The sequence below is a fragment of the Sus scrofa genome, chromosome 4 (genome assembly GCF_000003025.6).
Source record: "Sus scrofa isolate TJ Tabasco breed Duroc chromosome 4, Sscrofa11.1, whole genome shotgun sequence".
Lineage (NCBI taxonomy): Eukaryota > Metazoa > Chordata > Mammalia > Artiodactyla > Suidae > Sus > Sus scrofa.
In genome coordinates, this window is record NC_010446.5 from 30,118,464 (window position 1) to 30,132,327 (window position 13,864).

Here is a 13,864-nt window from a genome sequence, read left to right on the forward strand (position 1 = left end):
GTTTCCTACCTGCCACTACCATTTAAAGCAGTTAACACTGGACATAATACATTTCTTTGACCAGCTTTATAGATGTGTTTTATAAACCATGAATCATCTCAGCTAAGTGAAATGAGTTTTAAAGATCTTTACAGCGAGAATGATATATAGACTACATTATTATTCTTTGCTATTATTATTTTGTCCATCACTGACATTCATGATGGACAATTCAATGAAAGCACTAACCTTTGTAGGACAAATATATTGTATATTAACTGCATTTTCTTCTGGATCTTTGGACAGCTTGAAGAAGTTTCATTTCTTATGCATTATAGTGAGTGAAAGATCATTGTGTTGCTGCAAACTAGTAAAATACCATTCGTTGACTCAGTGGAACTAGAGTTTTTACCATATTCCAAACCAGGAAGGCATCTAAGATGAACTGCTAGTTCTCCTGTTACTTTACAAATGGAACAGATTCAGTGGAAGTGAGTGGTCTATGCAAGGTCACACGGCTTACTGGTGGCACAACTGGGAATGTAACCCAGGTTTCTTTATTTCTGGTTCTGGTCTTTCTGCTGTAGAACATGGTCTTGCAAGACTATCTTTAACCTAGGAAGATTTCCCAATTTCATGCTAAGCATTACAGTATAATGACAATGATTATAGTTAAACATTTACATGAAAAAGATAAACCCAACTGTTTGTTTAGAATCTGAAAGGGGTCACTCCATGCTCTGTGATTTATATTTCTTGTTTTTTATTTTTTAAAATTGAAGTTTAGTTGATTTACAATGTTGTATTAGATCCAGGTATACAGCAAAGTCATTCAGATGTGTGTGTGTATTCTTTTTCAGATTCTTTTCCATTATAAATAAGTATAAGATTTGAGTATTGTTCCCTGTGCTATGCAGTAGGTCCTTATTGGTGTCTATTTTTCTAAGTTTTACGTCTGTTTATCTTTATGCTCTATCATGGGCCAAAGTGTATAACAATAAATAAACTTGACAGGACTTGACCAGTTGCATGATGAAATGTTCTGGAATTGAAAATCTGTTTAAAAGTGCCGTTTATCCCACTGCACTTTCACAGTAAAGAGACACATACATGTAACAGGTATACTTTACTGCAAGTATGCCTTGTTTAGGGTCCCACCATGCTTTAACTTTGTTGCTAAAAGTGAACTCCATTTGCGATCATGTTTCAGAATGCTTTTGTGAAAGCTTTGTTTAGAAAGAAAGAAGTAAAACAACAACAATTCAACCTTATTTTTAGGTTGTTTTTATAATTATATAAGTAACATTCATTTATTGTAGAAAAATTAGAAAGTACACAAAAGAAAATTAAAAACCACAATCCCATCACATTGATAGAGCTTCATATGCTGCTATATATAAAATATAAACATATTTTTGACAAAACTTGGTGTTGTGCTATGCACACTGTTTGGCAGCCTGCTTTCTTTGGAGATTATCTTTTAATCAGTAAAGATCCATTTAGTATAATTATTAATAACCATATGATATTCATTTTATAGGTGAAACGTAGGGCAGTTTTGATTCATTTGTTACTACTAAGTATGTTACCACATATGATTTCTCCTTTTAAAAAGTTGTCAAGGTGAGTTTATATTCTTCAGTTCTCCTCCTACTGATACATGAATATCATCTCTTGGTCTATATCTGACACTTTAGCCACCATGAAGAAACCTTCTCTTCTCTTTTTATTTTATTTATTGATTTTTTTTTTTTTTTTTTTTTTTTTTTTTTTTGCTTTTTAGGGCCATACGCAAGGAAGTTCCCAGGCTAGAGGTCGAATGGGAGCTGTAGCTGCTGCCTATGCCACAGCCACAGCAATGCCAGATCCTAGCCATAGGATCTGTGACCTGCACCACAGCTCAGGGCAAGGACAGATCCTCAACCCACTGAGTGGGGCCCAGGATCGAACCCGCATCCTCATGGATACTAGTCAGGTGGGTTTCTGCTGAGCCACAATGGGAACTCCCTCATCCTCCTCTTTCTTCTCCCTCTCCCTCCCCCTTCCTCTTCCTTTTTCTCCTTCCTCCTTCTTCCTCTTCCACTGTATAAGTGTATCCCTTCTAAGCTGATTCCAAATCGTTTTGGATATTTTGTCTGTCCATTATAATTCTTGATATGGCACCTGGTATCATTTCCTTCTATGAAATTCTTAACCACAGAATGCTTTTTTTTTTTTTAAGGGAAAGTGCTTAAAAATTATTCTCTCTGTTCCATCAGTAAAACTGAGTCAAAGTCTGAGCTCTCAAAAGAGCTACACACTGTGGGTCAAGTGTATGGGGCTTTTCCAATGTGCCACAATCTCCAGAAGAATCTGACTCCTGATTCCAAGCACATATATGCCTTCTGCTGATGAATTTTTTCCTTCACTGAATTCTAATTACTGATGAAAATTCAGGTTTTCTTAAGATACAAATCACACCATTTATTGGTAATGATAATATTTTTCGGGGTTATAATAATTCCATTTTCCAGCAACATAGGCATTTCACATTGACTTAAGGGATTTGAGTTTTTTTAAATGATTTTTTATTTTTTCTAGTATAGTTGGTTTACAGTTTTCTCTCGATTTTCAACTGTACAGCAAAGTGACCCAGTCACACACACGCATATATATATTCTTTTTCTCATGTTATCCTCCATCATGCTCCATCACAAGTGACTAGATGTAGTTCCCAGTTCTATACAGCAGGATCTCATTGCTTATCTATTTCCAAAGGCAATAGTTTGCATTTTTTAACCCCAGATTCCCAGTCTATCTAACTCCCCGCCCCCTCCTCCTTGGCAACCACAAGTCTGTCTCCAAGTCCATGATGGAAAGTTTTATTTTTGCCATATATTAGATTTCAGATATATGTGATATCATATGGTATATTTCTTTTTCTCTTTAACTTGAAATTCTTTTCTCTGCTCATGTTGAAAAAACCTTACATGCATCTTTTACCCCCATACCTCACTCCTTTCCTTTTTTGCCCTCAAGTATGACATTTCCTCACTTGTACCTGGAGATACTTTTCTATCAAAATGCTGAATCTCCTGGCATTTCTATATCTCTGTATTTATCTGTGTCTTCATTTTGAAGGGTCCTTGTGTGTAATGCAGTGTTAGTGGGACATCTATTTGTCTACCAGGCGTAGTGGTTGAAGAATAGATGATTCTCAGGGAGTTCCCATTGTAGCTTAGCGGGTTACGAACCCGACATAGTGTCTGTGAGGATAAGGGTTCAAACCCTGGCCTCGCGTAGTGGGCTGCCAATCTGGTGTTGATGCAAGCTGCACTGGTTGCAGATCCCGCTTTTCTGTGGCTGGGCTGTGGTGTAGGCTGGCAGCTGCAGTTTCAATTCAACGCCTAGCCCTAGGAACTTCCATATACCACAGGTGTAGCTGTAAAAAGAAAAAAAAAAAAAAAAAAGAATAAATGATTCTACAGTGAACCACTTAGAAAAAGTTTTTCTTTATACAAACCAGAAGTACCCATTTGTGATACACAGCATACTTTTCCCTATTATGTTTTTGTTATTTTTTATTTTTATATGTGAAATGGAATTAAAGGATTTCTGCCAAGCTTTTTCTGGAGCAACAAAGAAATGCCCTCCCGGCCACAATATTTAAGTGGATACAGGGTCAAGGTCAAACATGAAACTGTTTATATATTTTAAAATAGTTTATTGATCATCCCTACCTATTCCTTAAATGAATCTTAATCCTCCAAATGCAACAAGAAGCTATTCTACATGTGGCATCTCTGAAATGTAGGAACAGCATGCCATTAGTGGGCCAGGTCTGGTTTGGATCAGCAAATACACTTTGCAAAGGGGATTATCTAAATTAAGCTTTGCTTCCTCCCCAGGGAATGTCAGGAGTTGTGTCTGGGTGTGTGACTTACCAGCTTTGAGTGTGATGAGGCCTCAGCTGCCAAGTCAGTGAGCTTGTCCTTCAGAGGGCCCACCATTTCTTTGGTAGAATGCAGAGGAATGTTTTATGGACAGGATTATACTATGCAGTCATGCTGAGAGGTCCTGCTGATTTACATCCTGACAAATTAAATACATCTCTTGTAGGGTTGAAAACAGAATTTTGGCCTCATTAGATTAACTTCTTATCCCCTAAATGACCAAAGGCACAAAGCAAGAGTAGGATTAACAACATTTGCTCTGCTCTTTGTTTTCTTAACAGTCTAGAGGGGGTGACTCCAAGAAGCTTCCAGTTTGCTTTTTTTTTTTAGTATTTTGTTTTATTAGATGCTATCCTAATCTCAAAACTTGATTTTGCTCCTTACCTCAAGGAAATAGCACATAGAAGTAAAAGATCAGTAACTGGCCCATATAATTGAAATTATACAACCAAGAACTCAAGAAATAGGAAGCATTAATATATGCCTCACACAGAGGTTTGGTATGACAAAGTGAGACATGCAGATTTCTCCATTTATTAGATTCCTCCATTATCTTTCCACTTTAGCTCAAAAAAAAAGAAAAGAAAGGAGGTGGGGAAAGACATCATAATGCAAATTTCTTTAGCTGAACTGCATATATAACTGGATCTTATAAAGATTTGGTCAGCTGACCAGGTTTCAAGGCACCTGACCATCTATGTCTTAATCCCAATTTTTCCCAAGGTTGGAGTATAGCCAGGTGAAAAAAATATTTTGGAAGAAATTCTTCTGCCTCTCCAGAGGTGCACAGGAAGAGAAGTCAGCACTCCATGTGTACAAAGATGCAGCCCTTGGGAGCTCCAAGATGGAGTTTCTTGATCAAACTTGGGCTGAATATGCAGAATGAAGATTAGGAAAATCTTCAGTAAGACCATTTAGAGTGATGTGAAGCTACACAAGTGGTGGCCATTCCAACATAGTTTCAGCAAAATTGTCTGCTTCTTATCCATCTAATATCAGGCAGGTGAACATCTGAGCCAGGTGCTTTACATACACTACTGCTAATCCTTCAACTAATCCTGCAAACTATCTATTGTTAATTCTATTTTGTCTTAAAAACTCAAGTTTACAGAGATCAGATAACTTGCACGTGACCAAGTATCTTGTGTATGGCAAAAGTAGGGTTCAAATCCATGATCATTTTTGTCGCAATTATTGTTAAGAATATTTTTCCAATGTAATACAGCTTTAAGACCAGTTGATGTTGTTGTCAGGTTATCATCTTAACATAATTAAATACAAATTTGAAGAAAAGGGTAGGCCAGTTGTTTTTGGCCTATTCCTATGTAGATCATTATTTCTACTCCTAATACTGGAGTAGAAAATAAAAACTATTTTATCTTGGGAATTTGCTGAACTTATTTGACAATCTTCATATATCTTCTAGCTAAAGGTTATGGGAAGTTTTATTAAGTCAATCAATTTTAAGTGATTGAAGTATATATAATTTTAAGATACTAACTTATACCTTGCTAACAAATTACTGTGATGGAATGGTGAAGTGTTTATTTTAAGTATATATAATTTTAAGATACTAACTTATACCTTGCTAACAAATTACTGTGATGGAATGGTGAAGTATTTATTTTAATACTTAAATATTTAATATACCTAAATAAATGAAAAGTTAAATCACAGTCTTTCTAAAGTTATCTTCCATTTGATATGTTATTTATAAAACACTAAAGTAAAATTACACTATTGATGTTGTCAATTCTATCTCCGAAATGTTTTTTTCTACTCTATCTCGTTCTTTCTGTTTACTCTATGTCTTAGGTCAAAATCCCATTAATTTTCATCTCATCCATTGCAGTGACCCCTGGGCCTGGCTTACTCCATGGGCCTCTCTAACTTATCAGACAAAAGTCTGCTAAAACCTTCTTTCTAAAATTCAAGTTAGATTATTTTTCCAATTTTTTAGCCCTCCCTCCACACCACACACACACACACACACACACACACACACACACACACACACACACACACACACACACACACACACACACTAGTTCAGCCCAACTTTTACATCTCTAGATAGCATCTGCCCAAGATTATACTAGTTGTCTGTAAGGGACTGAGGAAAGTTCAAGTTCTTTAGCATGGAACACAGCCCATGATTATTATAACTCTAATTTTATAACCTTCCACAAGTCTTCTTATATTTTAGAAATTGGGCAAATAGCTAAGAGCAGGAGCTCTGAGACCAAACTGCCTGGGTTTTCCTTGATTCTACTATAACCAGCTCTGCCACATTTTATATTTGCGTGGCTTTGAGCAAGTTATTTAAAGTCTCTGTGCTTTAGTGTTCTCCTTTATAACAGAGGGATATTGATAATAGTAGTGCATGGAGTTGATGTGAGGATTAATTGGATTAATGCATATAAAGCACAGAAAAGAGTGCCTGAAACACATAGTAAATGTTCAGTCATACTAGTTTAGTATCATACTGAAGACCTGAGGATATTTCAGACATGTTTGATGTTGCCTTGTCTGGAATACCCTGTAATTCTTTATTCAACCCACAAACTCCTGTTCCTTCAAAACTCAGTACAGATGTTACCCTCTCCAAGAAACTTTCTCTGGTTCTGCCAAATAGATTTGCTCATGACAACTCGTGTGATAGCTTTGTACCTTGTGTCCCACCCATCACTTCACTTCTCCCATCACATTGAAAGGGGTGTGTGTGTGTGTGTGTGTGTGTGTGTGTGTGTGTGTGTATTTCTATTTCTGCTATTACACTTTGCCCTTCTGGAACGCAGAGGCTATGTTTTATTTATTTTTGTCTTCATGCTTCCAGGCACAATTTTCTTTACATGGTAATGTATAGTATTAAATGTTTTTTGGATATTGGCTGAATGATTAAGCGGCAAAGGTCCCAGTAGCTCTATCCCAATAAATCTCATTTATCTATGTACACACACACTCAAAACTAAGAAAAAAATTAATGGAAAACAGATCACATAGTTTATATTAAATATTGTAAACATATTCATTGTTCTTAACATGAATAATATATAGATAGCTTTTATACCTCTCTTCTGCATACCTAAAAGTCCAATGCATGGCATCCAAGATTATCAGTCCACATTCTGAGGTCCACTAATTGAGCCCAGTTTTTTCATTTCTATGGACAGCAACTTTTCAGATCATTCAAGACTCATGATTGTTTACCACATCTCTGAATAATAATAATATAAAAAAGCAACACAAACTTAACTGATCTAAATGCTGAATTACATAGACGTATGTAAAGTCAAAATTCCTAATTCCTTACTCCTCCACCCCCTGCAGAGAACTGTCATTAGCAGATTAGCAGTTTGGTGCCTATCCTTCCAGACTTTTTTTAATGCATAAACTTAGATACATATGTGTATATAGAGTGTGTGTCTTTACCTATGTGGTTACAGAGATACACACCCATGTAAAATTACATACATGCGTGTATATATGCATATAGATTGTAACTATTTTTTAAATGCTGGGTTCAATTCTACTTATAAAAATTTATCATGGATATATTTATTAAATATGTAATTATATACAGATATACCTCATTCATTGTTAGAGATGCATTAAAATTTGCATTTAGTAGAACTTTTCAATGATGATTTTGAATTTTCATAAATATTAATACATTATCTGCAGATTTTACATTCTCCCCACATCTACATGGGCTTTATAATTTTCATAACCTTGCCAGCCATTTCATTAATCTTGTCTACCTGAGAGATTGTATTGTGCATCTTTTCATTGTTATTGACCATTTGCATTTTTCTTCTGTGACTAGCTTATTTATGTATGTTTCTCATTTTTCTATTAGATTATTTATCTTTATTGCTTCATATAAGCTATTTAATGAATGTTCAAACTTTGTCATATGTGTTACAAATATTTTCTCCAGCTTGTCATTTATTTTTCAACCTATTATTTATAGATGTGTTACATTTTTATATTATAAAATAAATGTTTTTTTTTTTCTTTTTGGCTTCTAGCTTCCAAAATATACTTAGCTTATTCTTATTTACCATAAACTTCAAAATATTTATTTGCCATTGTTTACTTGTAGTCATCTATGCTTCTAGCCCACATTAGAATTATAGAAATTAACCTCATATATTAAAATGTGCTGTGTTTAAGTTAGAAACTTAAAATATAAATTTAACCAGACTTACTATGCCCTTGTTTAAGGAGGGGGAAAAAGTCATTCTTTAAAACCCATGTTTGTAACAAATGTTAACATTGTACAGATGAAAAATAATTTAAAAACTGAAACATCTTTAAGAAAGTTCAGAGAGATAAAAATGAGAAGGTCTCTATGTTTTCAGCATCTTCCTCCTCATTTGGGGGCTATGTTTATACATATAGTGCTTGGGCAACTGTCACTGCTATGAATTCAGTTGCTGCTATGTCAGGAACTCTTTTGTGGGAAACAATTTGAAAGGGAGAGCATTTCCGTGAAATTTGCAAGATGTGTTCAATGATTTGAAATGTTTCCAATAAGATATGTTGGAGGAGGCAGACTGAAAATGAGGGGGAAAAGTCAACCAAAAACTTTAAATAGGGGCTTGTATACATTCACTTGGAACCTTTTACTGAAGTTCAAGGTCTAGATTATTTTGTTTATTTTATTCTTCATTAAAGTGCACCTCTGCCTCAAACTAGAAGTTAAGTGCCAAAATTCTATGCATGTCTCTTCTCAAAGTGTTTCCAGAAAGATGGGAAACAGGAAGTCCTGAGAATCCTGTGAGAAACTCTGTCTTTGAATTTCTAGTTCAATATGAATAGAGGTAGGTGCACAGTTTCATAAATTATCATTTTATGGAACACTAATCCTAAAGGATGCGTTATAATAAGACTATTTAATTTAGGCTGCCAAAACACTTGACAGTAGAATTCTTAACCATGAAATGAATAATAAAAATATACTGAGTATACTCTAGAAAATAGTGCACTGGAGTTTGGAATCAGCACCCAGGTTTTGTATTATGCATTTAAACCTAAACTAAACTTGTTGCTGAAGGCCATCATCAGGGAAAATATGCCTACTTTGTCTATATTCGTGTTGTTTGGAATCAGCACCCAGGTTTTGTATTATGCATTTAAACCTAAACTAAACTTGTTGCTGAAGGCCTTCATCAGGGAAAATATGCCTACTTTGTCTATATTCGTGTTGTCTTTCAGATCCATCTTTGTGTATAGAAGTCTCTGTTCCCAACTGAGGTGGCTTCTCCCAGCTGACCTGGATAGGGGAAATATAAGAGAACCAATTAAAAAAACTCAGGACAAAATAGGACATGATCAATATATTGAGTAAGAAAATTAAATTTAATGGCAGAGGGGTTAAGGTAGAGTGGTGCTTAAGAAAAATCTTAGTTTAGATTTTTTAAAAAACTGGCTTGAAAAAAGAAATTTTGTTTTTATATGTGGAAAAGATCAATAAGTTGAAATATGGGTGAAAGACAAGCTCCCAAAAATAATCGGTTGGAGAGTGGCAGATACTAAAGAAAGTTAAGCTGATGCCTTGATTCTTGGCAAAATATAAGTGGGTGAAAATAGGGAGAGATTATGTTATGCTAAATCGGAGAAATAATTTTCATAGCACTGGGTAGTGGGCAGATTTCTACTCTGACAAGTTAGAAGACATGGCCTTTTATTTTGGTTCTAACAGTATGTGCACAATTTTGTACAGGGTGATTCTTACCTGTAAACTGGGGCTTATAACATCTACTCACTCTGTATCATTATGTTACTTTAAGAATCAAAGATAAAAGGGTTTTAAAATATTACACAACTAAAACGGTGTATTACAACAATGTAATCATTAAGTAGAGTTAATATATGCATGTTTGCATGTTTTCTGACAGAAGAATTTTGGACTCAAACCAATTTGGAAATAGTGAGGAAGGGATAACTTCCCAAGTAGATAGTAATCAATGGATGAGAGTATCAAAAAATCATAGTGTTTTCGGAAGGCAAGTATGGAGAGAAGATGGAAGGGATGGATAAGCAGTGTCAAAAAGATACCAGTTTTGCCTGAAGAAGTCTAAAAGGGTGTCATTAATATAAAGGGTCTCCTTTATAGAAATAAAATAAGATTAATAGAGAATTACTAGAGTACAAAAGCTATTAGAGACTCCAAGTAAAGAAAAGAAATGAGAAAATACTGAAAGAGGTAATTAACTAAGACCTGTCATTTGAGAAACAGTGTGACATGTTTCCAGTTTGCTTGTGGTTTTTATGCATCTTTTTTATGCATATATTTCATTCCAAATTCTGTGAGATGTCTGTAATGGAGAGCAGGCTTCTTACTTCTGTAAGCAGTCCTTTGTTTACTTTATATGAATAACTATTTTAAGATGACAGGCTATGTTGCCACCTGTTGATACCTAGTAGTCATAGTGCATTAAAGGTTGTTTGATGAATTACGAAAATTAACATTCTTTCCAACATGCTAAATGTATATTTATTTTACTCAGGAAATACAGCCCTTTTCTTCCACAAGCCACTGTTCAGAATTGTTTCTTTTGACACTAGGACTCCTTTGATCATCTTTCTATTCTCATCTCTTTGCAAACAAACAAAAACATCTCAGATAATACCCATCTTTTAGTACATGTCTTCTTGAACAAAGACTGCATCAAAAGTAGAAAGTGGAAAAACACTGATGCAAAAAATTTTTTTACAAGTGTTATGCCTTAAACAGAAGTTTCCCCTAGCTACTTTTTTTCATCTGAAGTTTTCTCTCTAAAAATAAATCCTTAGAGTAGGAATAGTGTCATTTTATATTTTACGTAGTTCTGAAAGCACTGCTGGCACTTTGCAACTAATAAATGCAAGTTATTACTATAGCATGATATTTCCAAACAAGAATGTTACCTACTAATTAGGAAAACTGAAAAAACTAGAGCTCATCTTATTTTAGGAACAAAATGGTAATTCAGAATTTTTATCCAGTATTTTTTGACTGTGACACCCAAATGTTACTCTTTACATTGTTGTCATTTTAACAGTTAAATTCTAAGGTTTCTTGATAGTATACTATAACTCTTGTGAATTTAAAAGAAAATTTTCTCACAGGTTAACTGACTAGTTTATGGGCATCTTACATCTGATCATTACCCTAGGAAGAGAAACAAAAATAATTAAAAAGTAAACTGAGAATGAACTAAGGCATCCATTGTGATTAATACTCGGATCTGAAGGCCGAAAATGAATAGTCACAGAGAAAACGTCCTCTGGCATCCACAGCATGTACACTAGTCACTTAGCTAGGGGGTGGGATGAACTTTTTAACCAATAAAAAAGTTTTTGTTTTACTTTGTTTTGTTTTTTTTTTTTTTAACTACTAATTTTTCCAGCGTCAAGTTACTTGACACAGAAAAAAAAAACACTAAAAGACAGTGAATCATAGCTACTCCTTTAGAGATACTCTCTTTCATCTTACTCTGACTTCTTTGCCTAAATTTTTTATTTCCTAAAAATGTTTTGAAAAATATAAAGGACCATCACATTTCTCCCAAATCATTATACCCAAGATCCATTCAAATTCAGTTTGCTTAATGATCAGTCAAGACAGGGATCCTTTCACTGTCCTATAAAATGAAAGCAACTCAGGATACAGTGGCTTTTCTTGCAGAAATCACAGAGCTGCCCCTAGTGGGTCTCAGTGTGACATTTTTGTATGTGAATCTGGGTATGCTACCAAAGATGTTGTCAATTAGTAAGGTCTTATACACAGAAGCATCCCACCCAGTGTTTTTCAGGCAAGGTTCTACAGGCAACTTTCCTTTCATGTTCTGGGCCTTATTGTCTTGGAGGACAGGTTTGTCGGCAGAGATCTGGAACTACCATGAACGTTTCTCTCTACACTTCTTAATCTGTGTTAAGAACAATCAGATATTCCAGCTTGTCCCCTACCACATGGACTTGGAATATTTGGCTGTTCAAATATGCTTGGAGTTCTCGTCGTGGCTCAGCAGTTACGAATCTGACTAGGAACCATGAGGTTGCAGGTTCGATCCCTGGCCTTGCTCAGTGGGTTAAGGATCTGGCATTGCCGTGAGCTATGGTGTAGGTCACAGACGTGGCTCAGATCCCGAGTTGCTGTGGCTCTAGCGTAGGCTGGCAGCTACAGCTCCAATTTGACCCCTAGCCTGGGAACTTTCATATGCCGCGGGTGCGGCCCTAGAAAAGGCAAAAAGACAAAAAAAATTTATATATGCTTTATTTTATGACTTAGGTATTAAGTTTAAAACATTCCCTAGTGTCCCCTTTTTGAAAACTTATAGGAATGATTCAGTGCTATATTTCTCCAAGGTAAATTAAGTGCCCAGTCTGGTCTGTTATACTTGAATAACACCTTGTAAACTAAGGACTGGATGAACCTTCTGCAAATGGAACTGAGAAAAGTAAATAAGGCTTTTCTCTGAGGAATACTAGTATATTATACACTCCATAAAATGTAAATGTTTTTTATTTCCAGTCAATTGCTAGGATCCCAGAGTGCTTCTGCATTCTCTATCATTTTTAATGTGCACTAGGCAAGGGGAATATCCTATGAAGAGTGCTGAGAGAAGAAAAGTTCTCAGTTGAAGATTGCATCACTGAGCAAAGCTTCTCAAGTCCTTTGTAAGACTATGCCACCAGCCTGATGTCTTCCTTTCCAGAACCAATTATTCAGTGACTTGGGAACTTGTGGTGCCTTAGGCCCTATCCTAAAGCTCAGAATGAGAGGTAAATTAGGCTAGTGGTTATGATACAGGACAGGTGTCAAAAATCCCAGGAAATCTAATTAATTATGACTTCGGGTAGGTTACTCTCCAGTCCTCTGGTGTCTGCATCAGTGTTACTCCTTGACCTCACACACCTTTTATGAAATTTAATCACTATTAATGTTTTGAGAATCCCAAACGAGTGAAGAACTATTATTTCTGTTTCTTACTGGATCCATTTCTTTAATGAAAATTATACTGTAATTTCTTCAGACAGGGTCTAATTCAGGGTCTATCTAATTCCTGGATGTAAGATACACCCCAGAAAATAAATTATATTTAAGAAACAAACATTATTCTGATGATAAGTGATGTAGTAATTCTTCATTTGACATGCTATACATAATATTCCTATTATATATATATATATATTATATATATTGAACCTCTCACTTAAAAAGCTATTTCTGTGGTAAAATACCTAACTAAAAATTCCTAACTTTAAATAAACTCAGGAACCAGTTGAATCACATTTTTTGTGTAGCATTTTAAAAACTAAATCTTATCTTTACTTCCTCGTAGTTTATTAGAACATAAAATCTTAGAAATGGAGGGAAAGCACAAGGAAGAATTGGACACCTTAAAGGAAGAGAAAGAGAATCTTCAAGGTTTGGTTACTCGTCAAACATATATAATCCAGGAACTGGAAAAACAATTGAACAGAGCCACCACCAATAACAGTGTCCTTCAAAAGCAGCAGCTGGAGCTGATGGACACAGTGCATAATCTCGTCAACCTTTGCACTAAAGAAGGTGGTAAGAATTTCTTCCTCACTTTGGTATATTAAATATTGTATTTAATATGGAGCAAGTAATAGTCATCTTTCTAAGTTGCATTAATTGCTGTGTAGAAGCAGCAAGAGAACTCTATTCCTAGACGCATTTCATGAAGTTTGCACTGATGATCTTCTCATGTTTTTAACTTCAGAGTATTCATAAGCTTGTATTTGTTAATTCACAATATCTTTCTAAAAGAACCTTCTAATTTCTTCTTTTTTATTGGTCTTTTTATCTTTAAATAAAATCTTCTATACTGTCATGGATAAGTATTTTGTATTGTGGTATTAGATACTTAACTATACAGGACAGAAATTAGCCAAAGAGTTCAGAGTGCTTAGGAGAGTTTCAGGAGTGTTCTCATTTT

At 35.1% G+C, this 13,864-nt stretch overlaps 1 protein-coding gene across 6 annotated transcripts in view; it reads left to right on the forward strand.

Annotated features, from left to right (window-relative positions):
* Positions 1 to 13,864, forward strand: part of ANGPT1 (angiopoietin 1) — a 308,232-nt gene that overhangs the window by 193,261 nt on the left and 101,107 nt on the right. For 4 of the 6 annotated variants that reach the window (XM_021088688.1, XM_021088684.1, NM_213959.1 and 1 more), the window contains 1 exon segment: positions 13,244 to 13,476. In XM_021088688.1, coding sequence (XP_020944347.1) covers positions 13,244 to 13,476 — 233 coding nt within the window. 6 annotated transcript variants of the gene reach the window in all.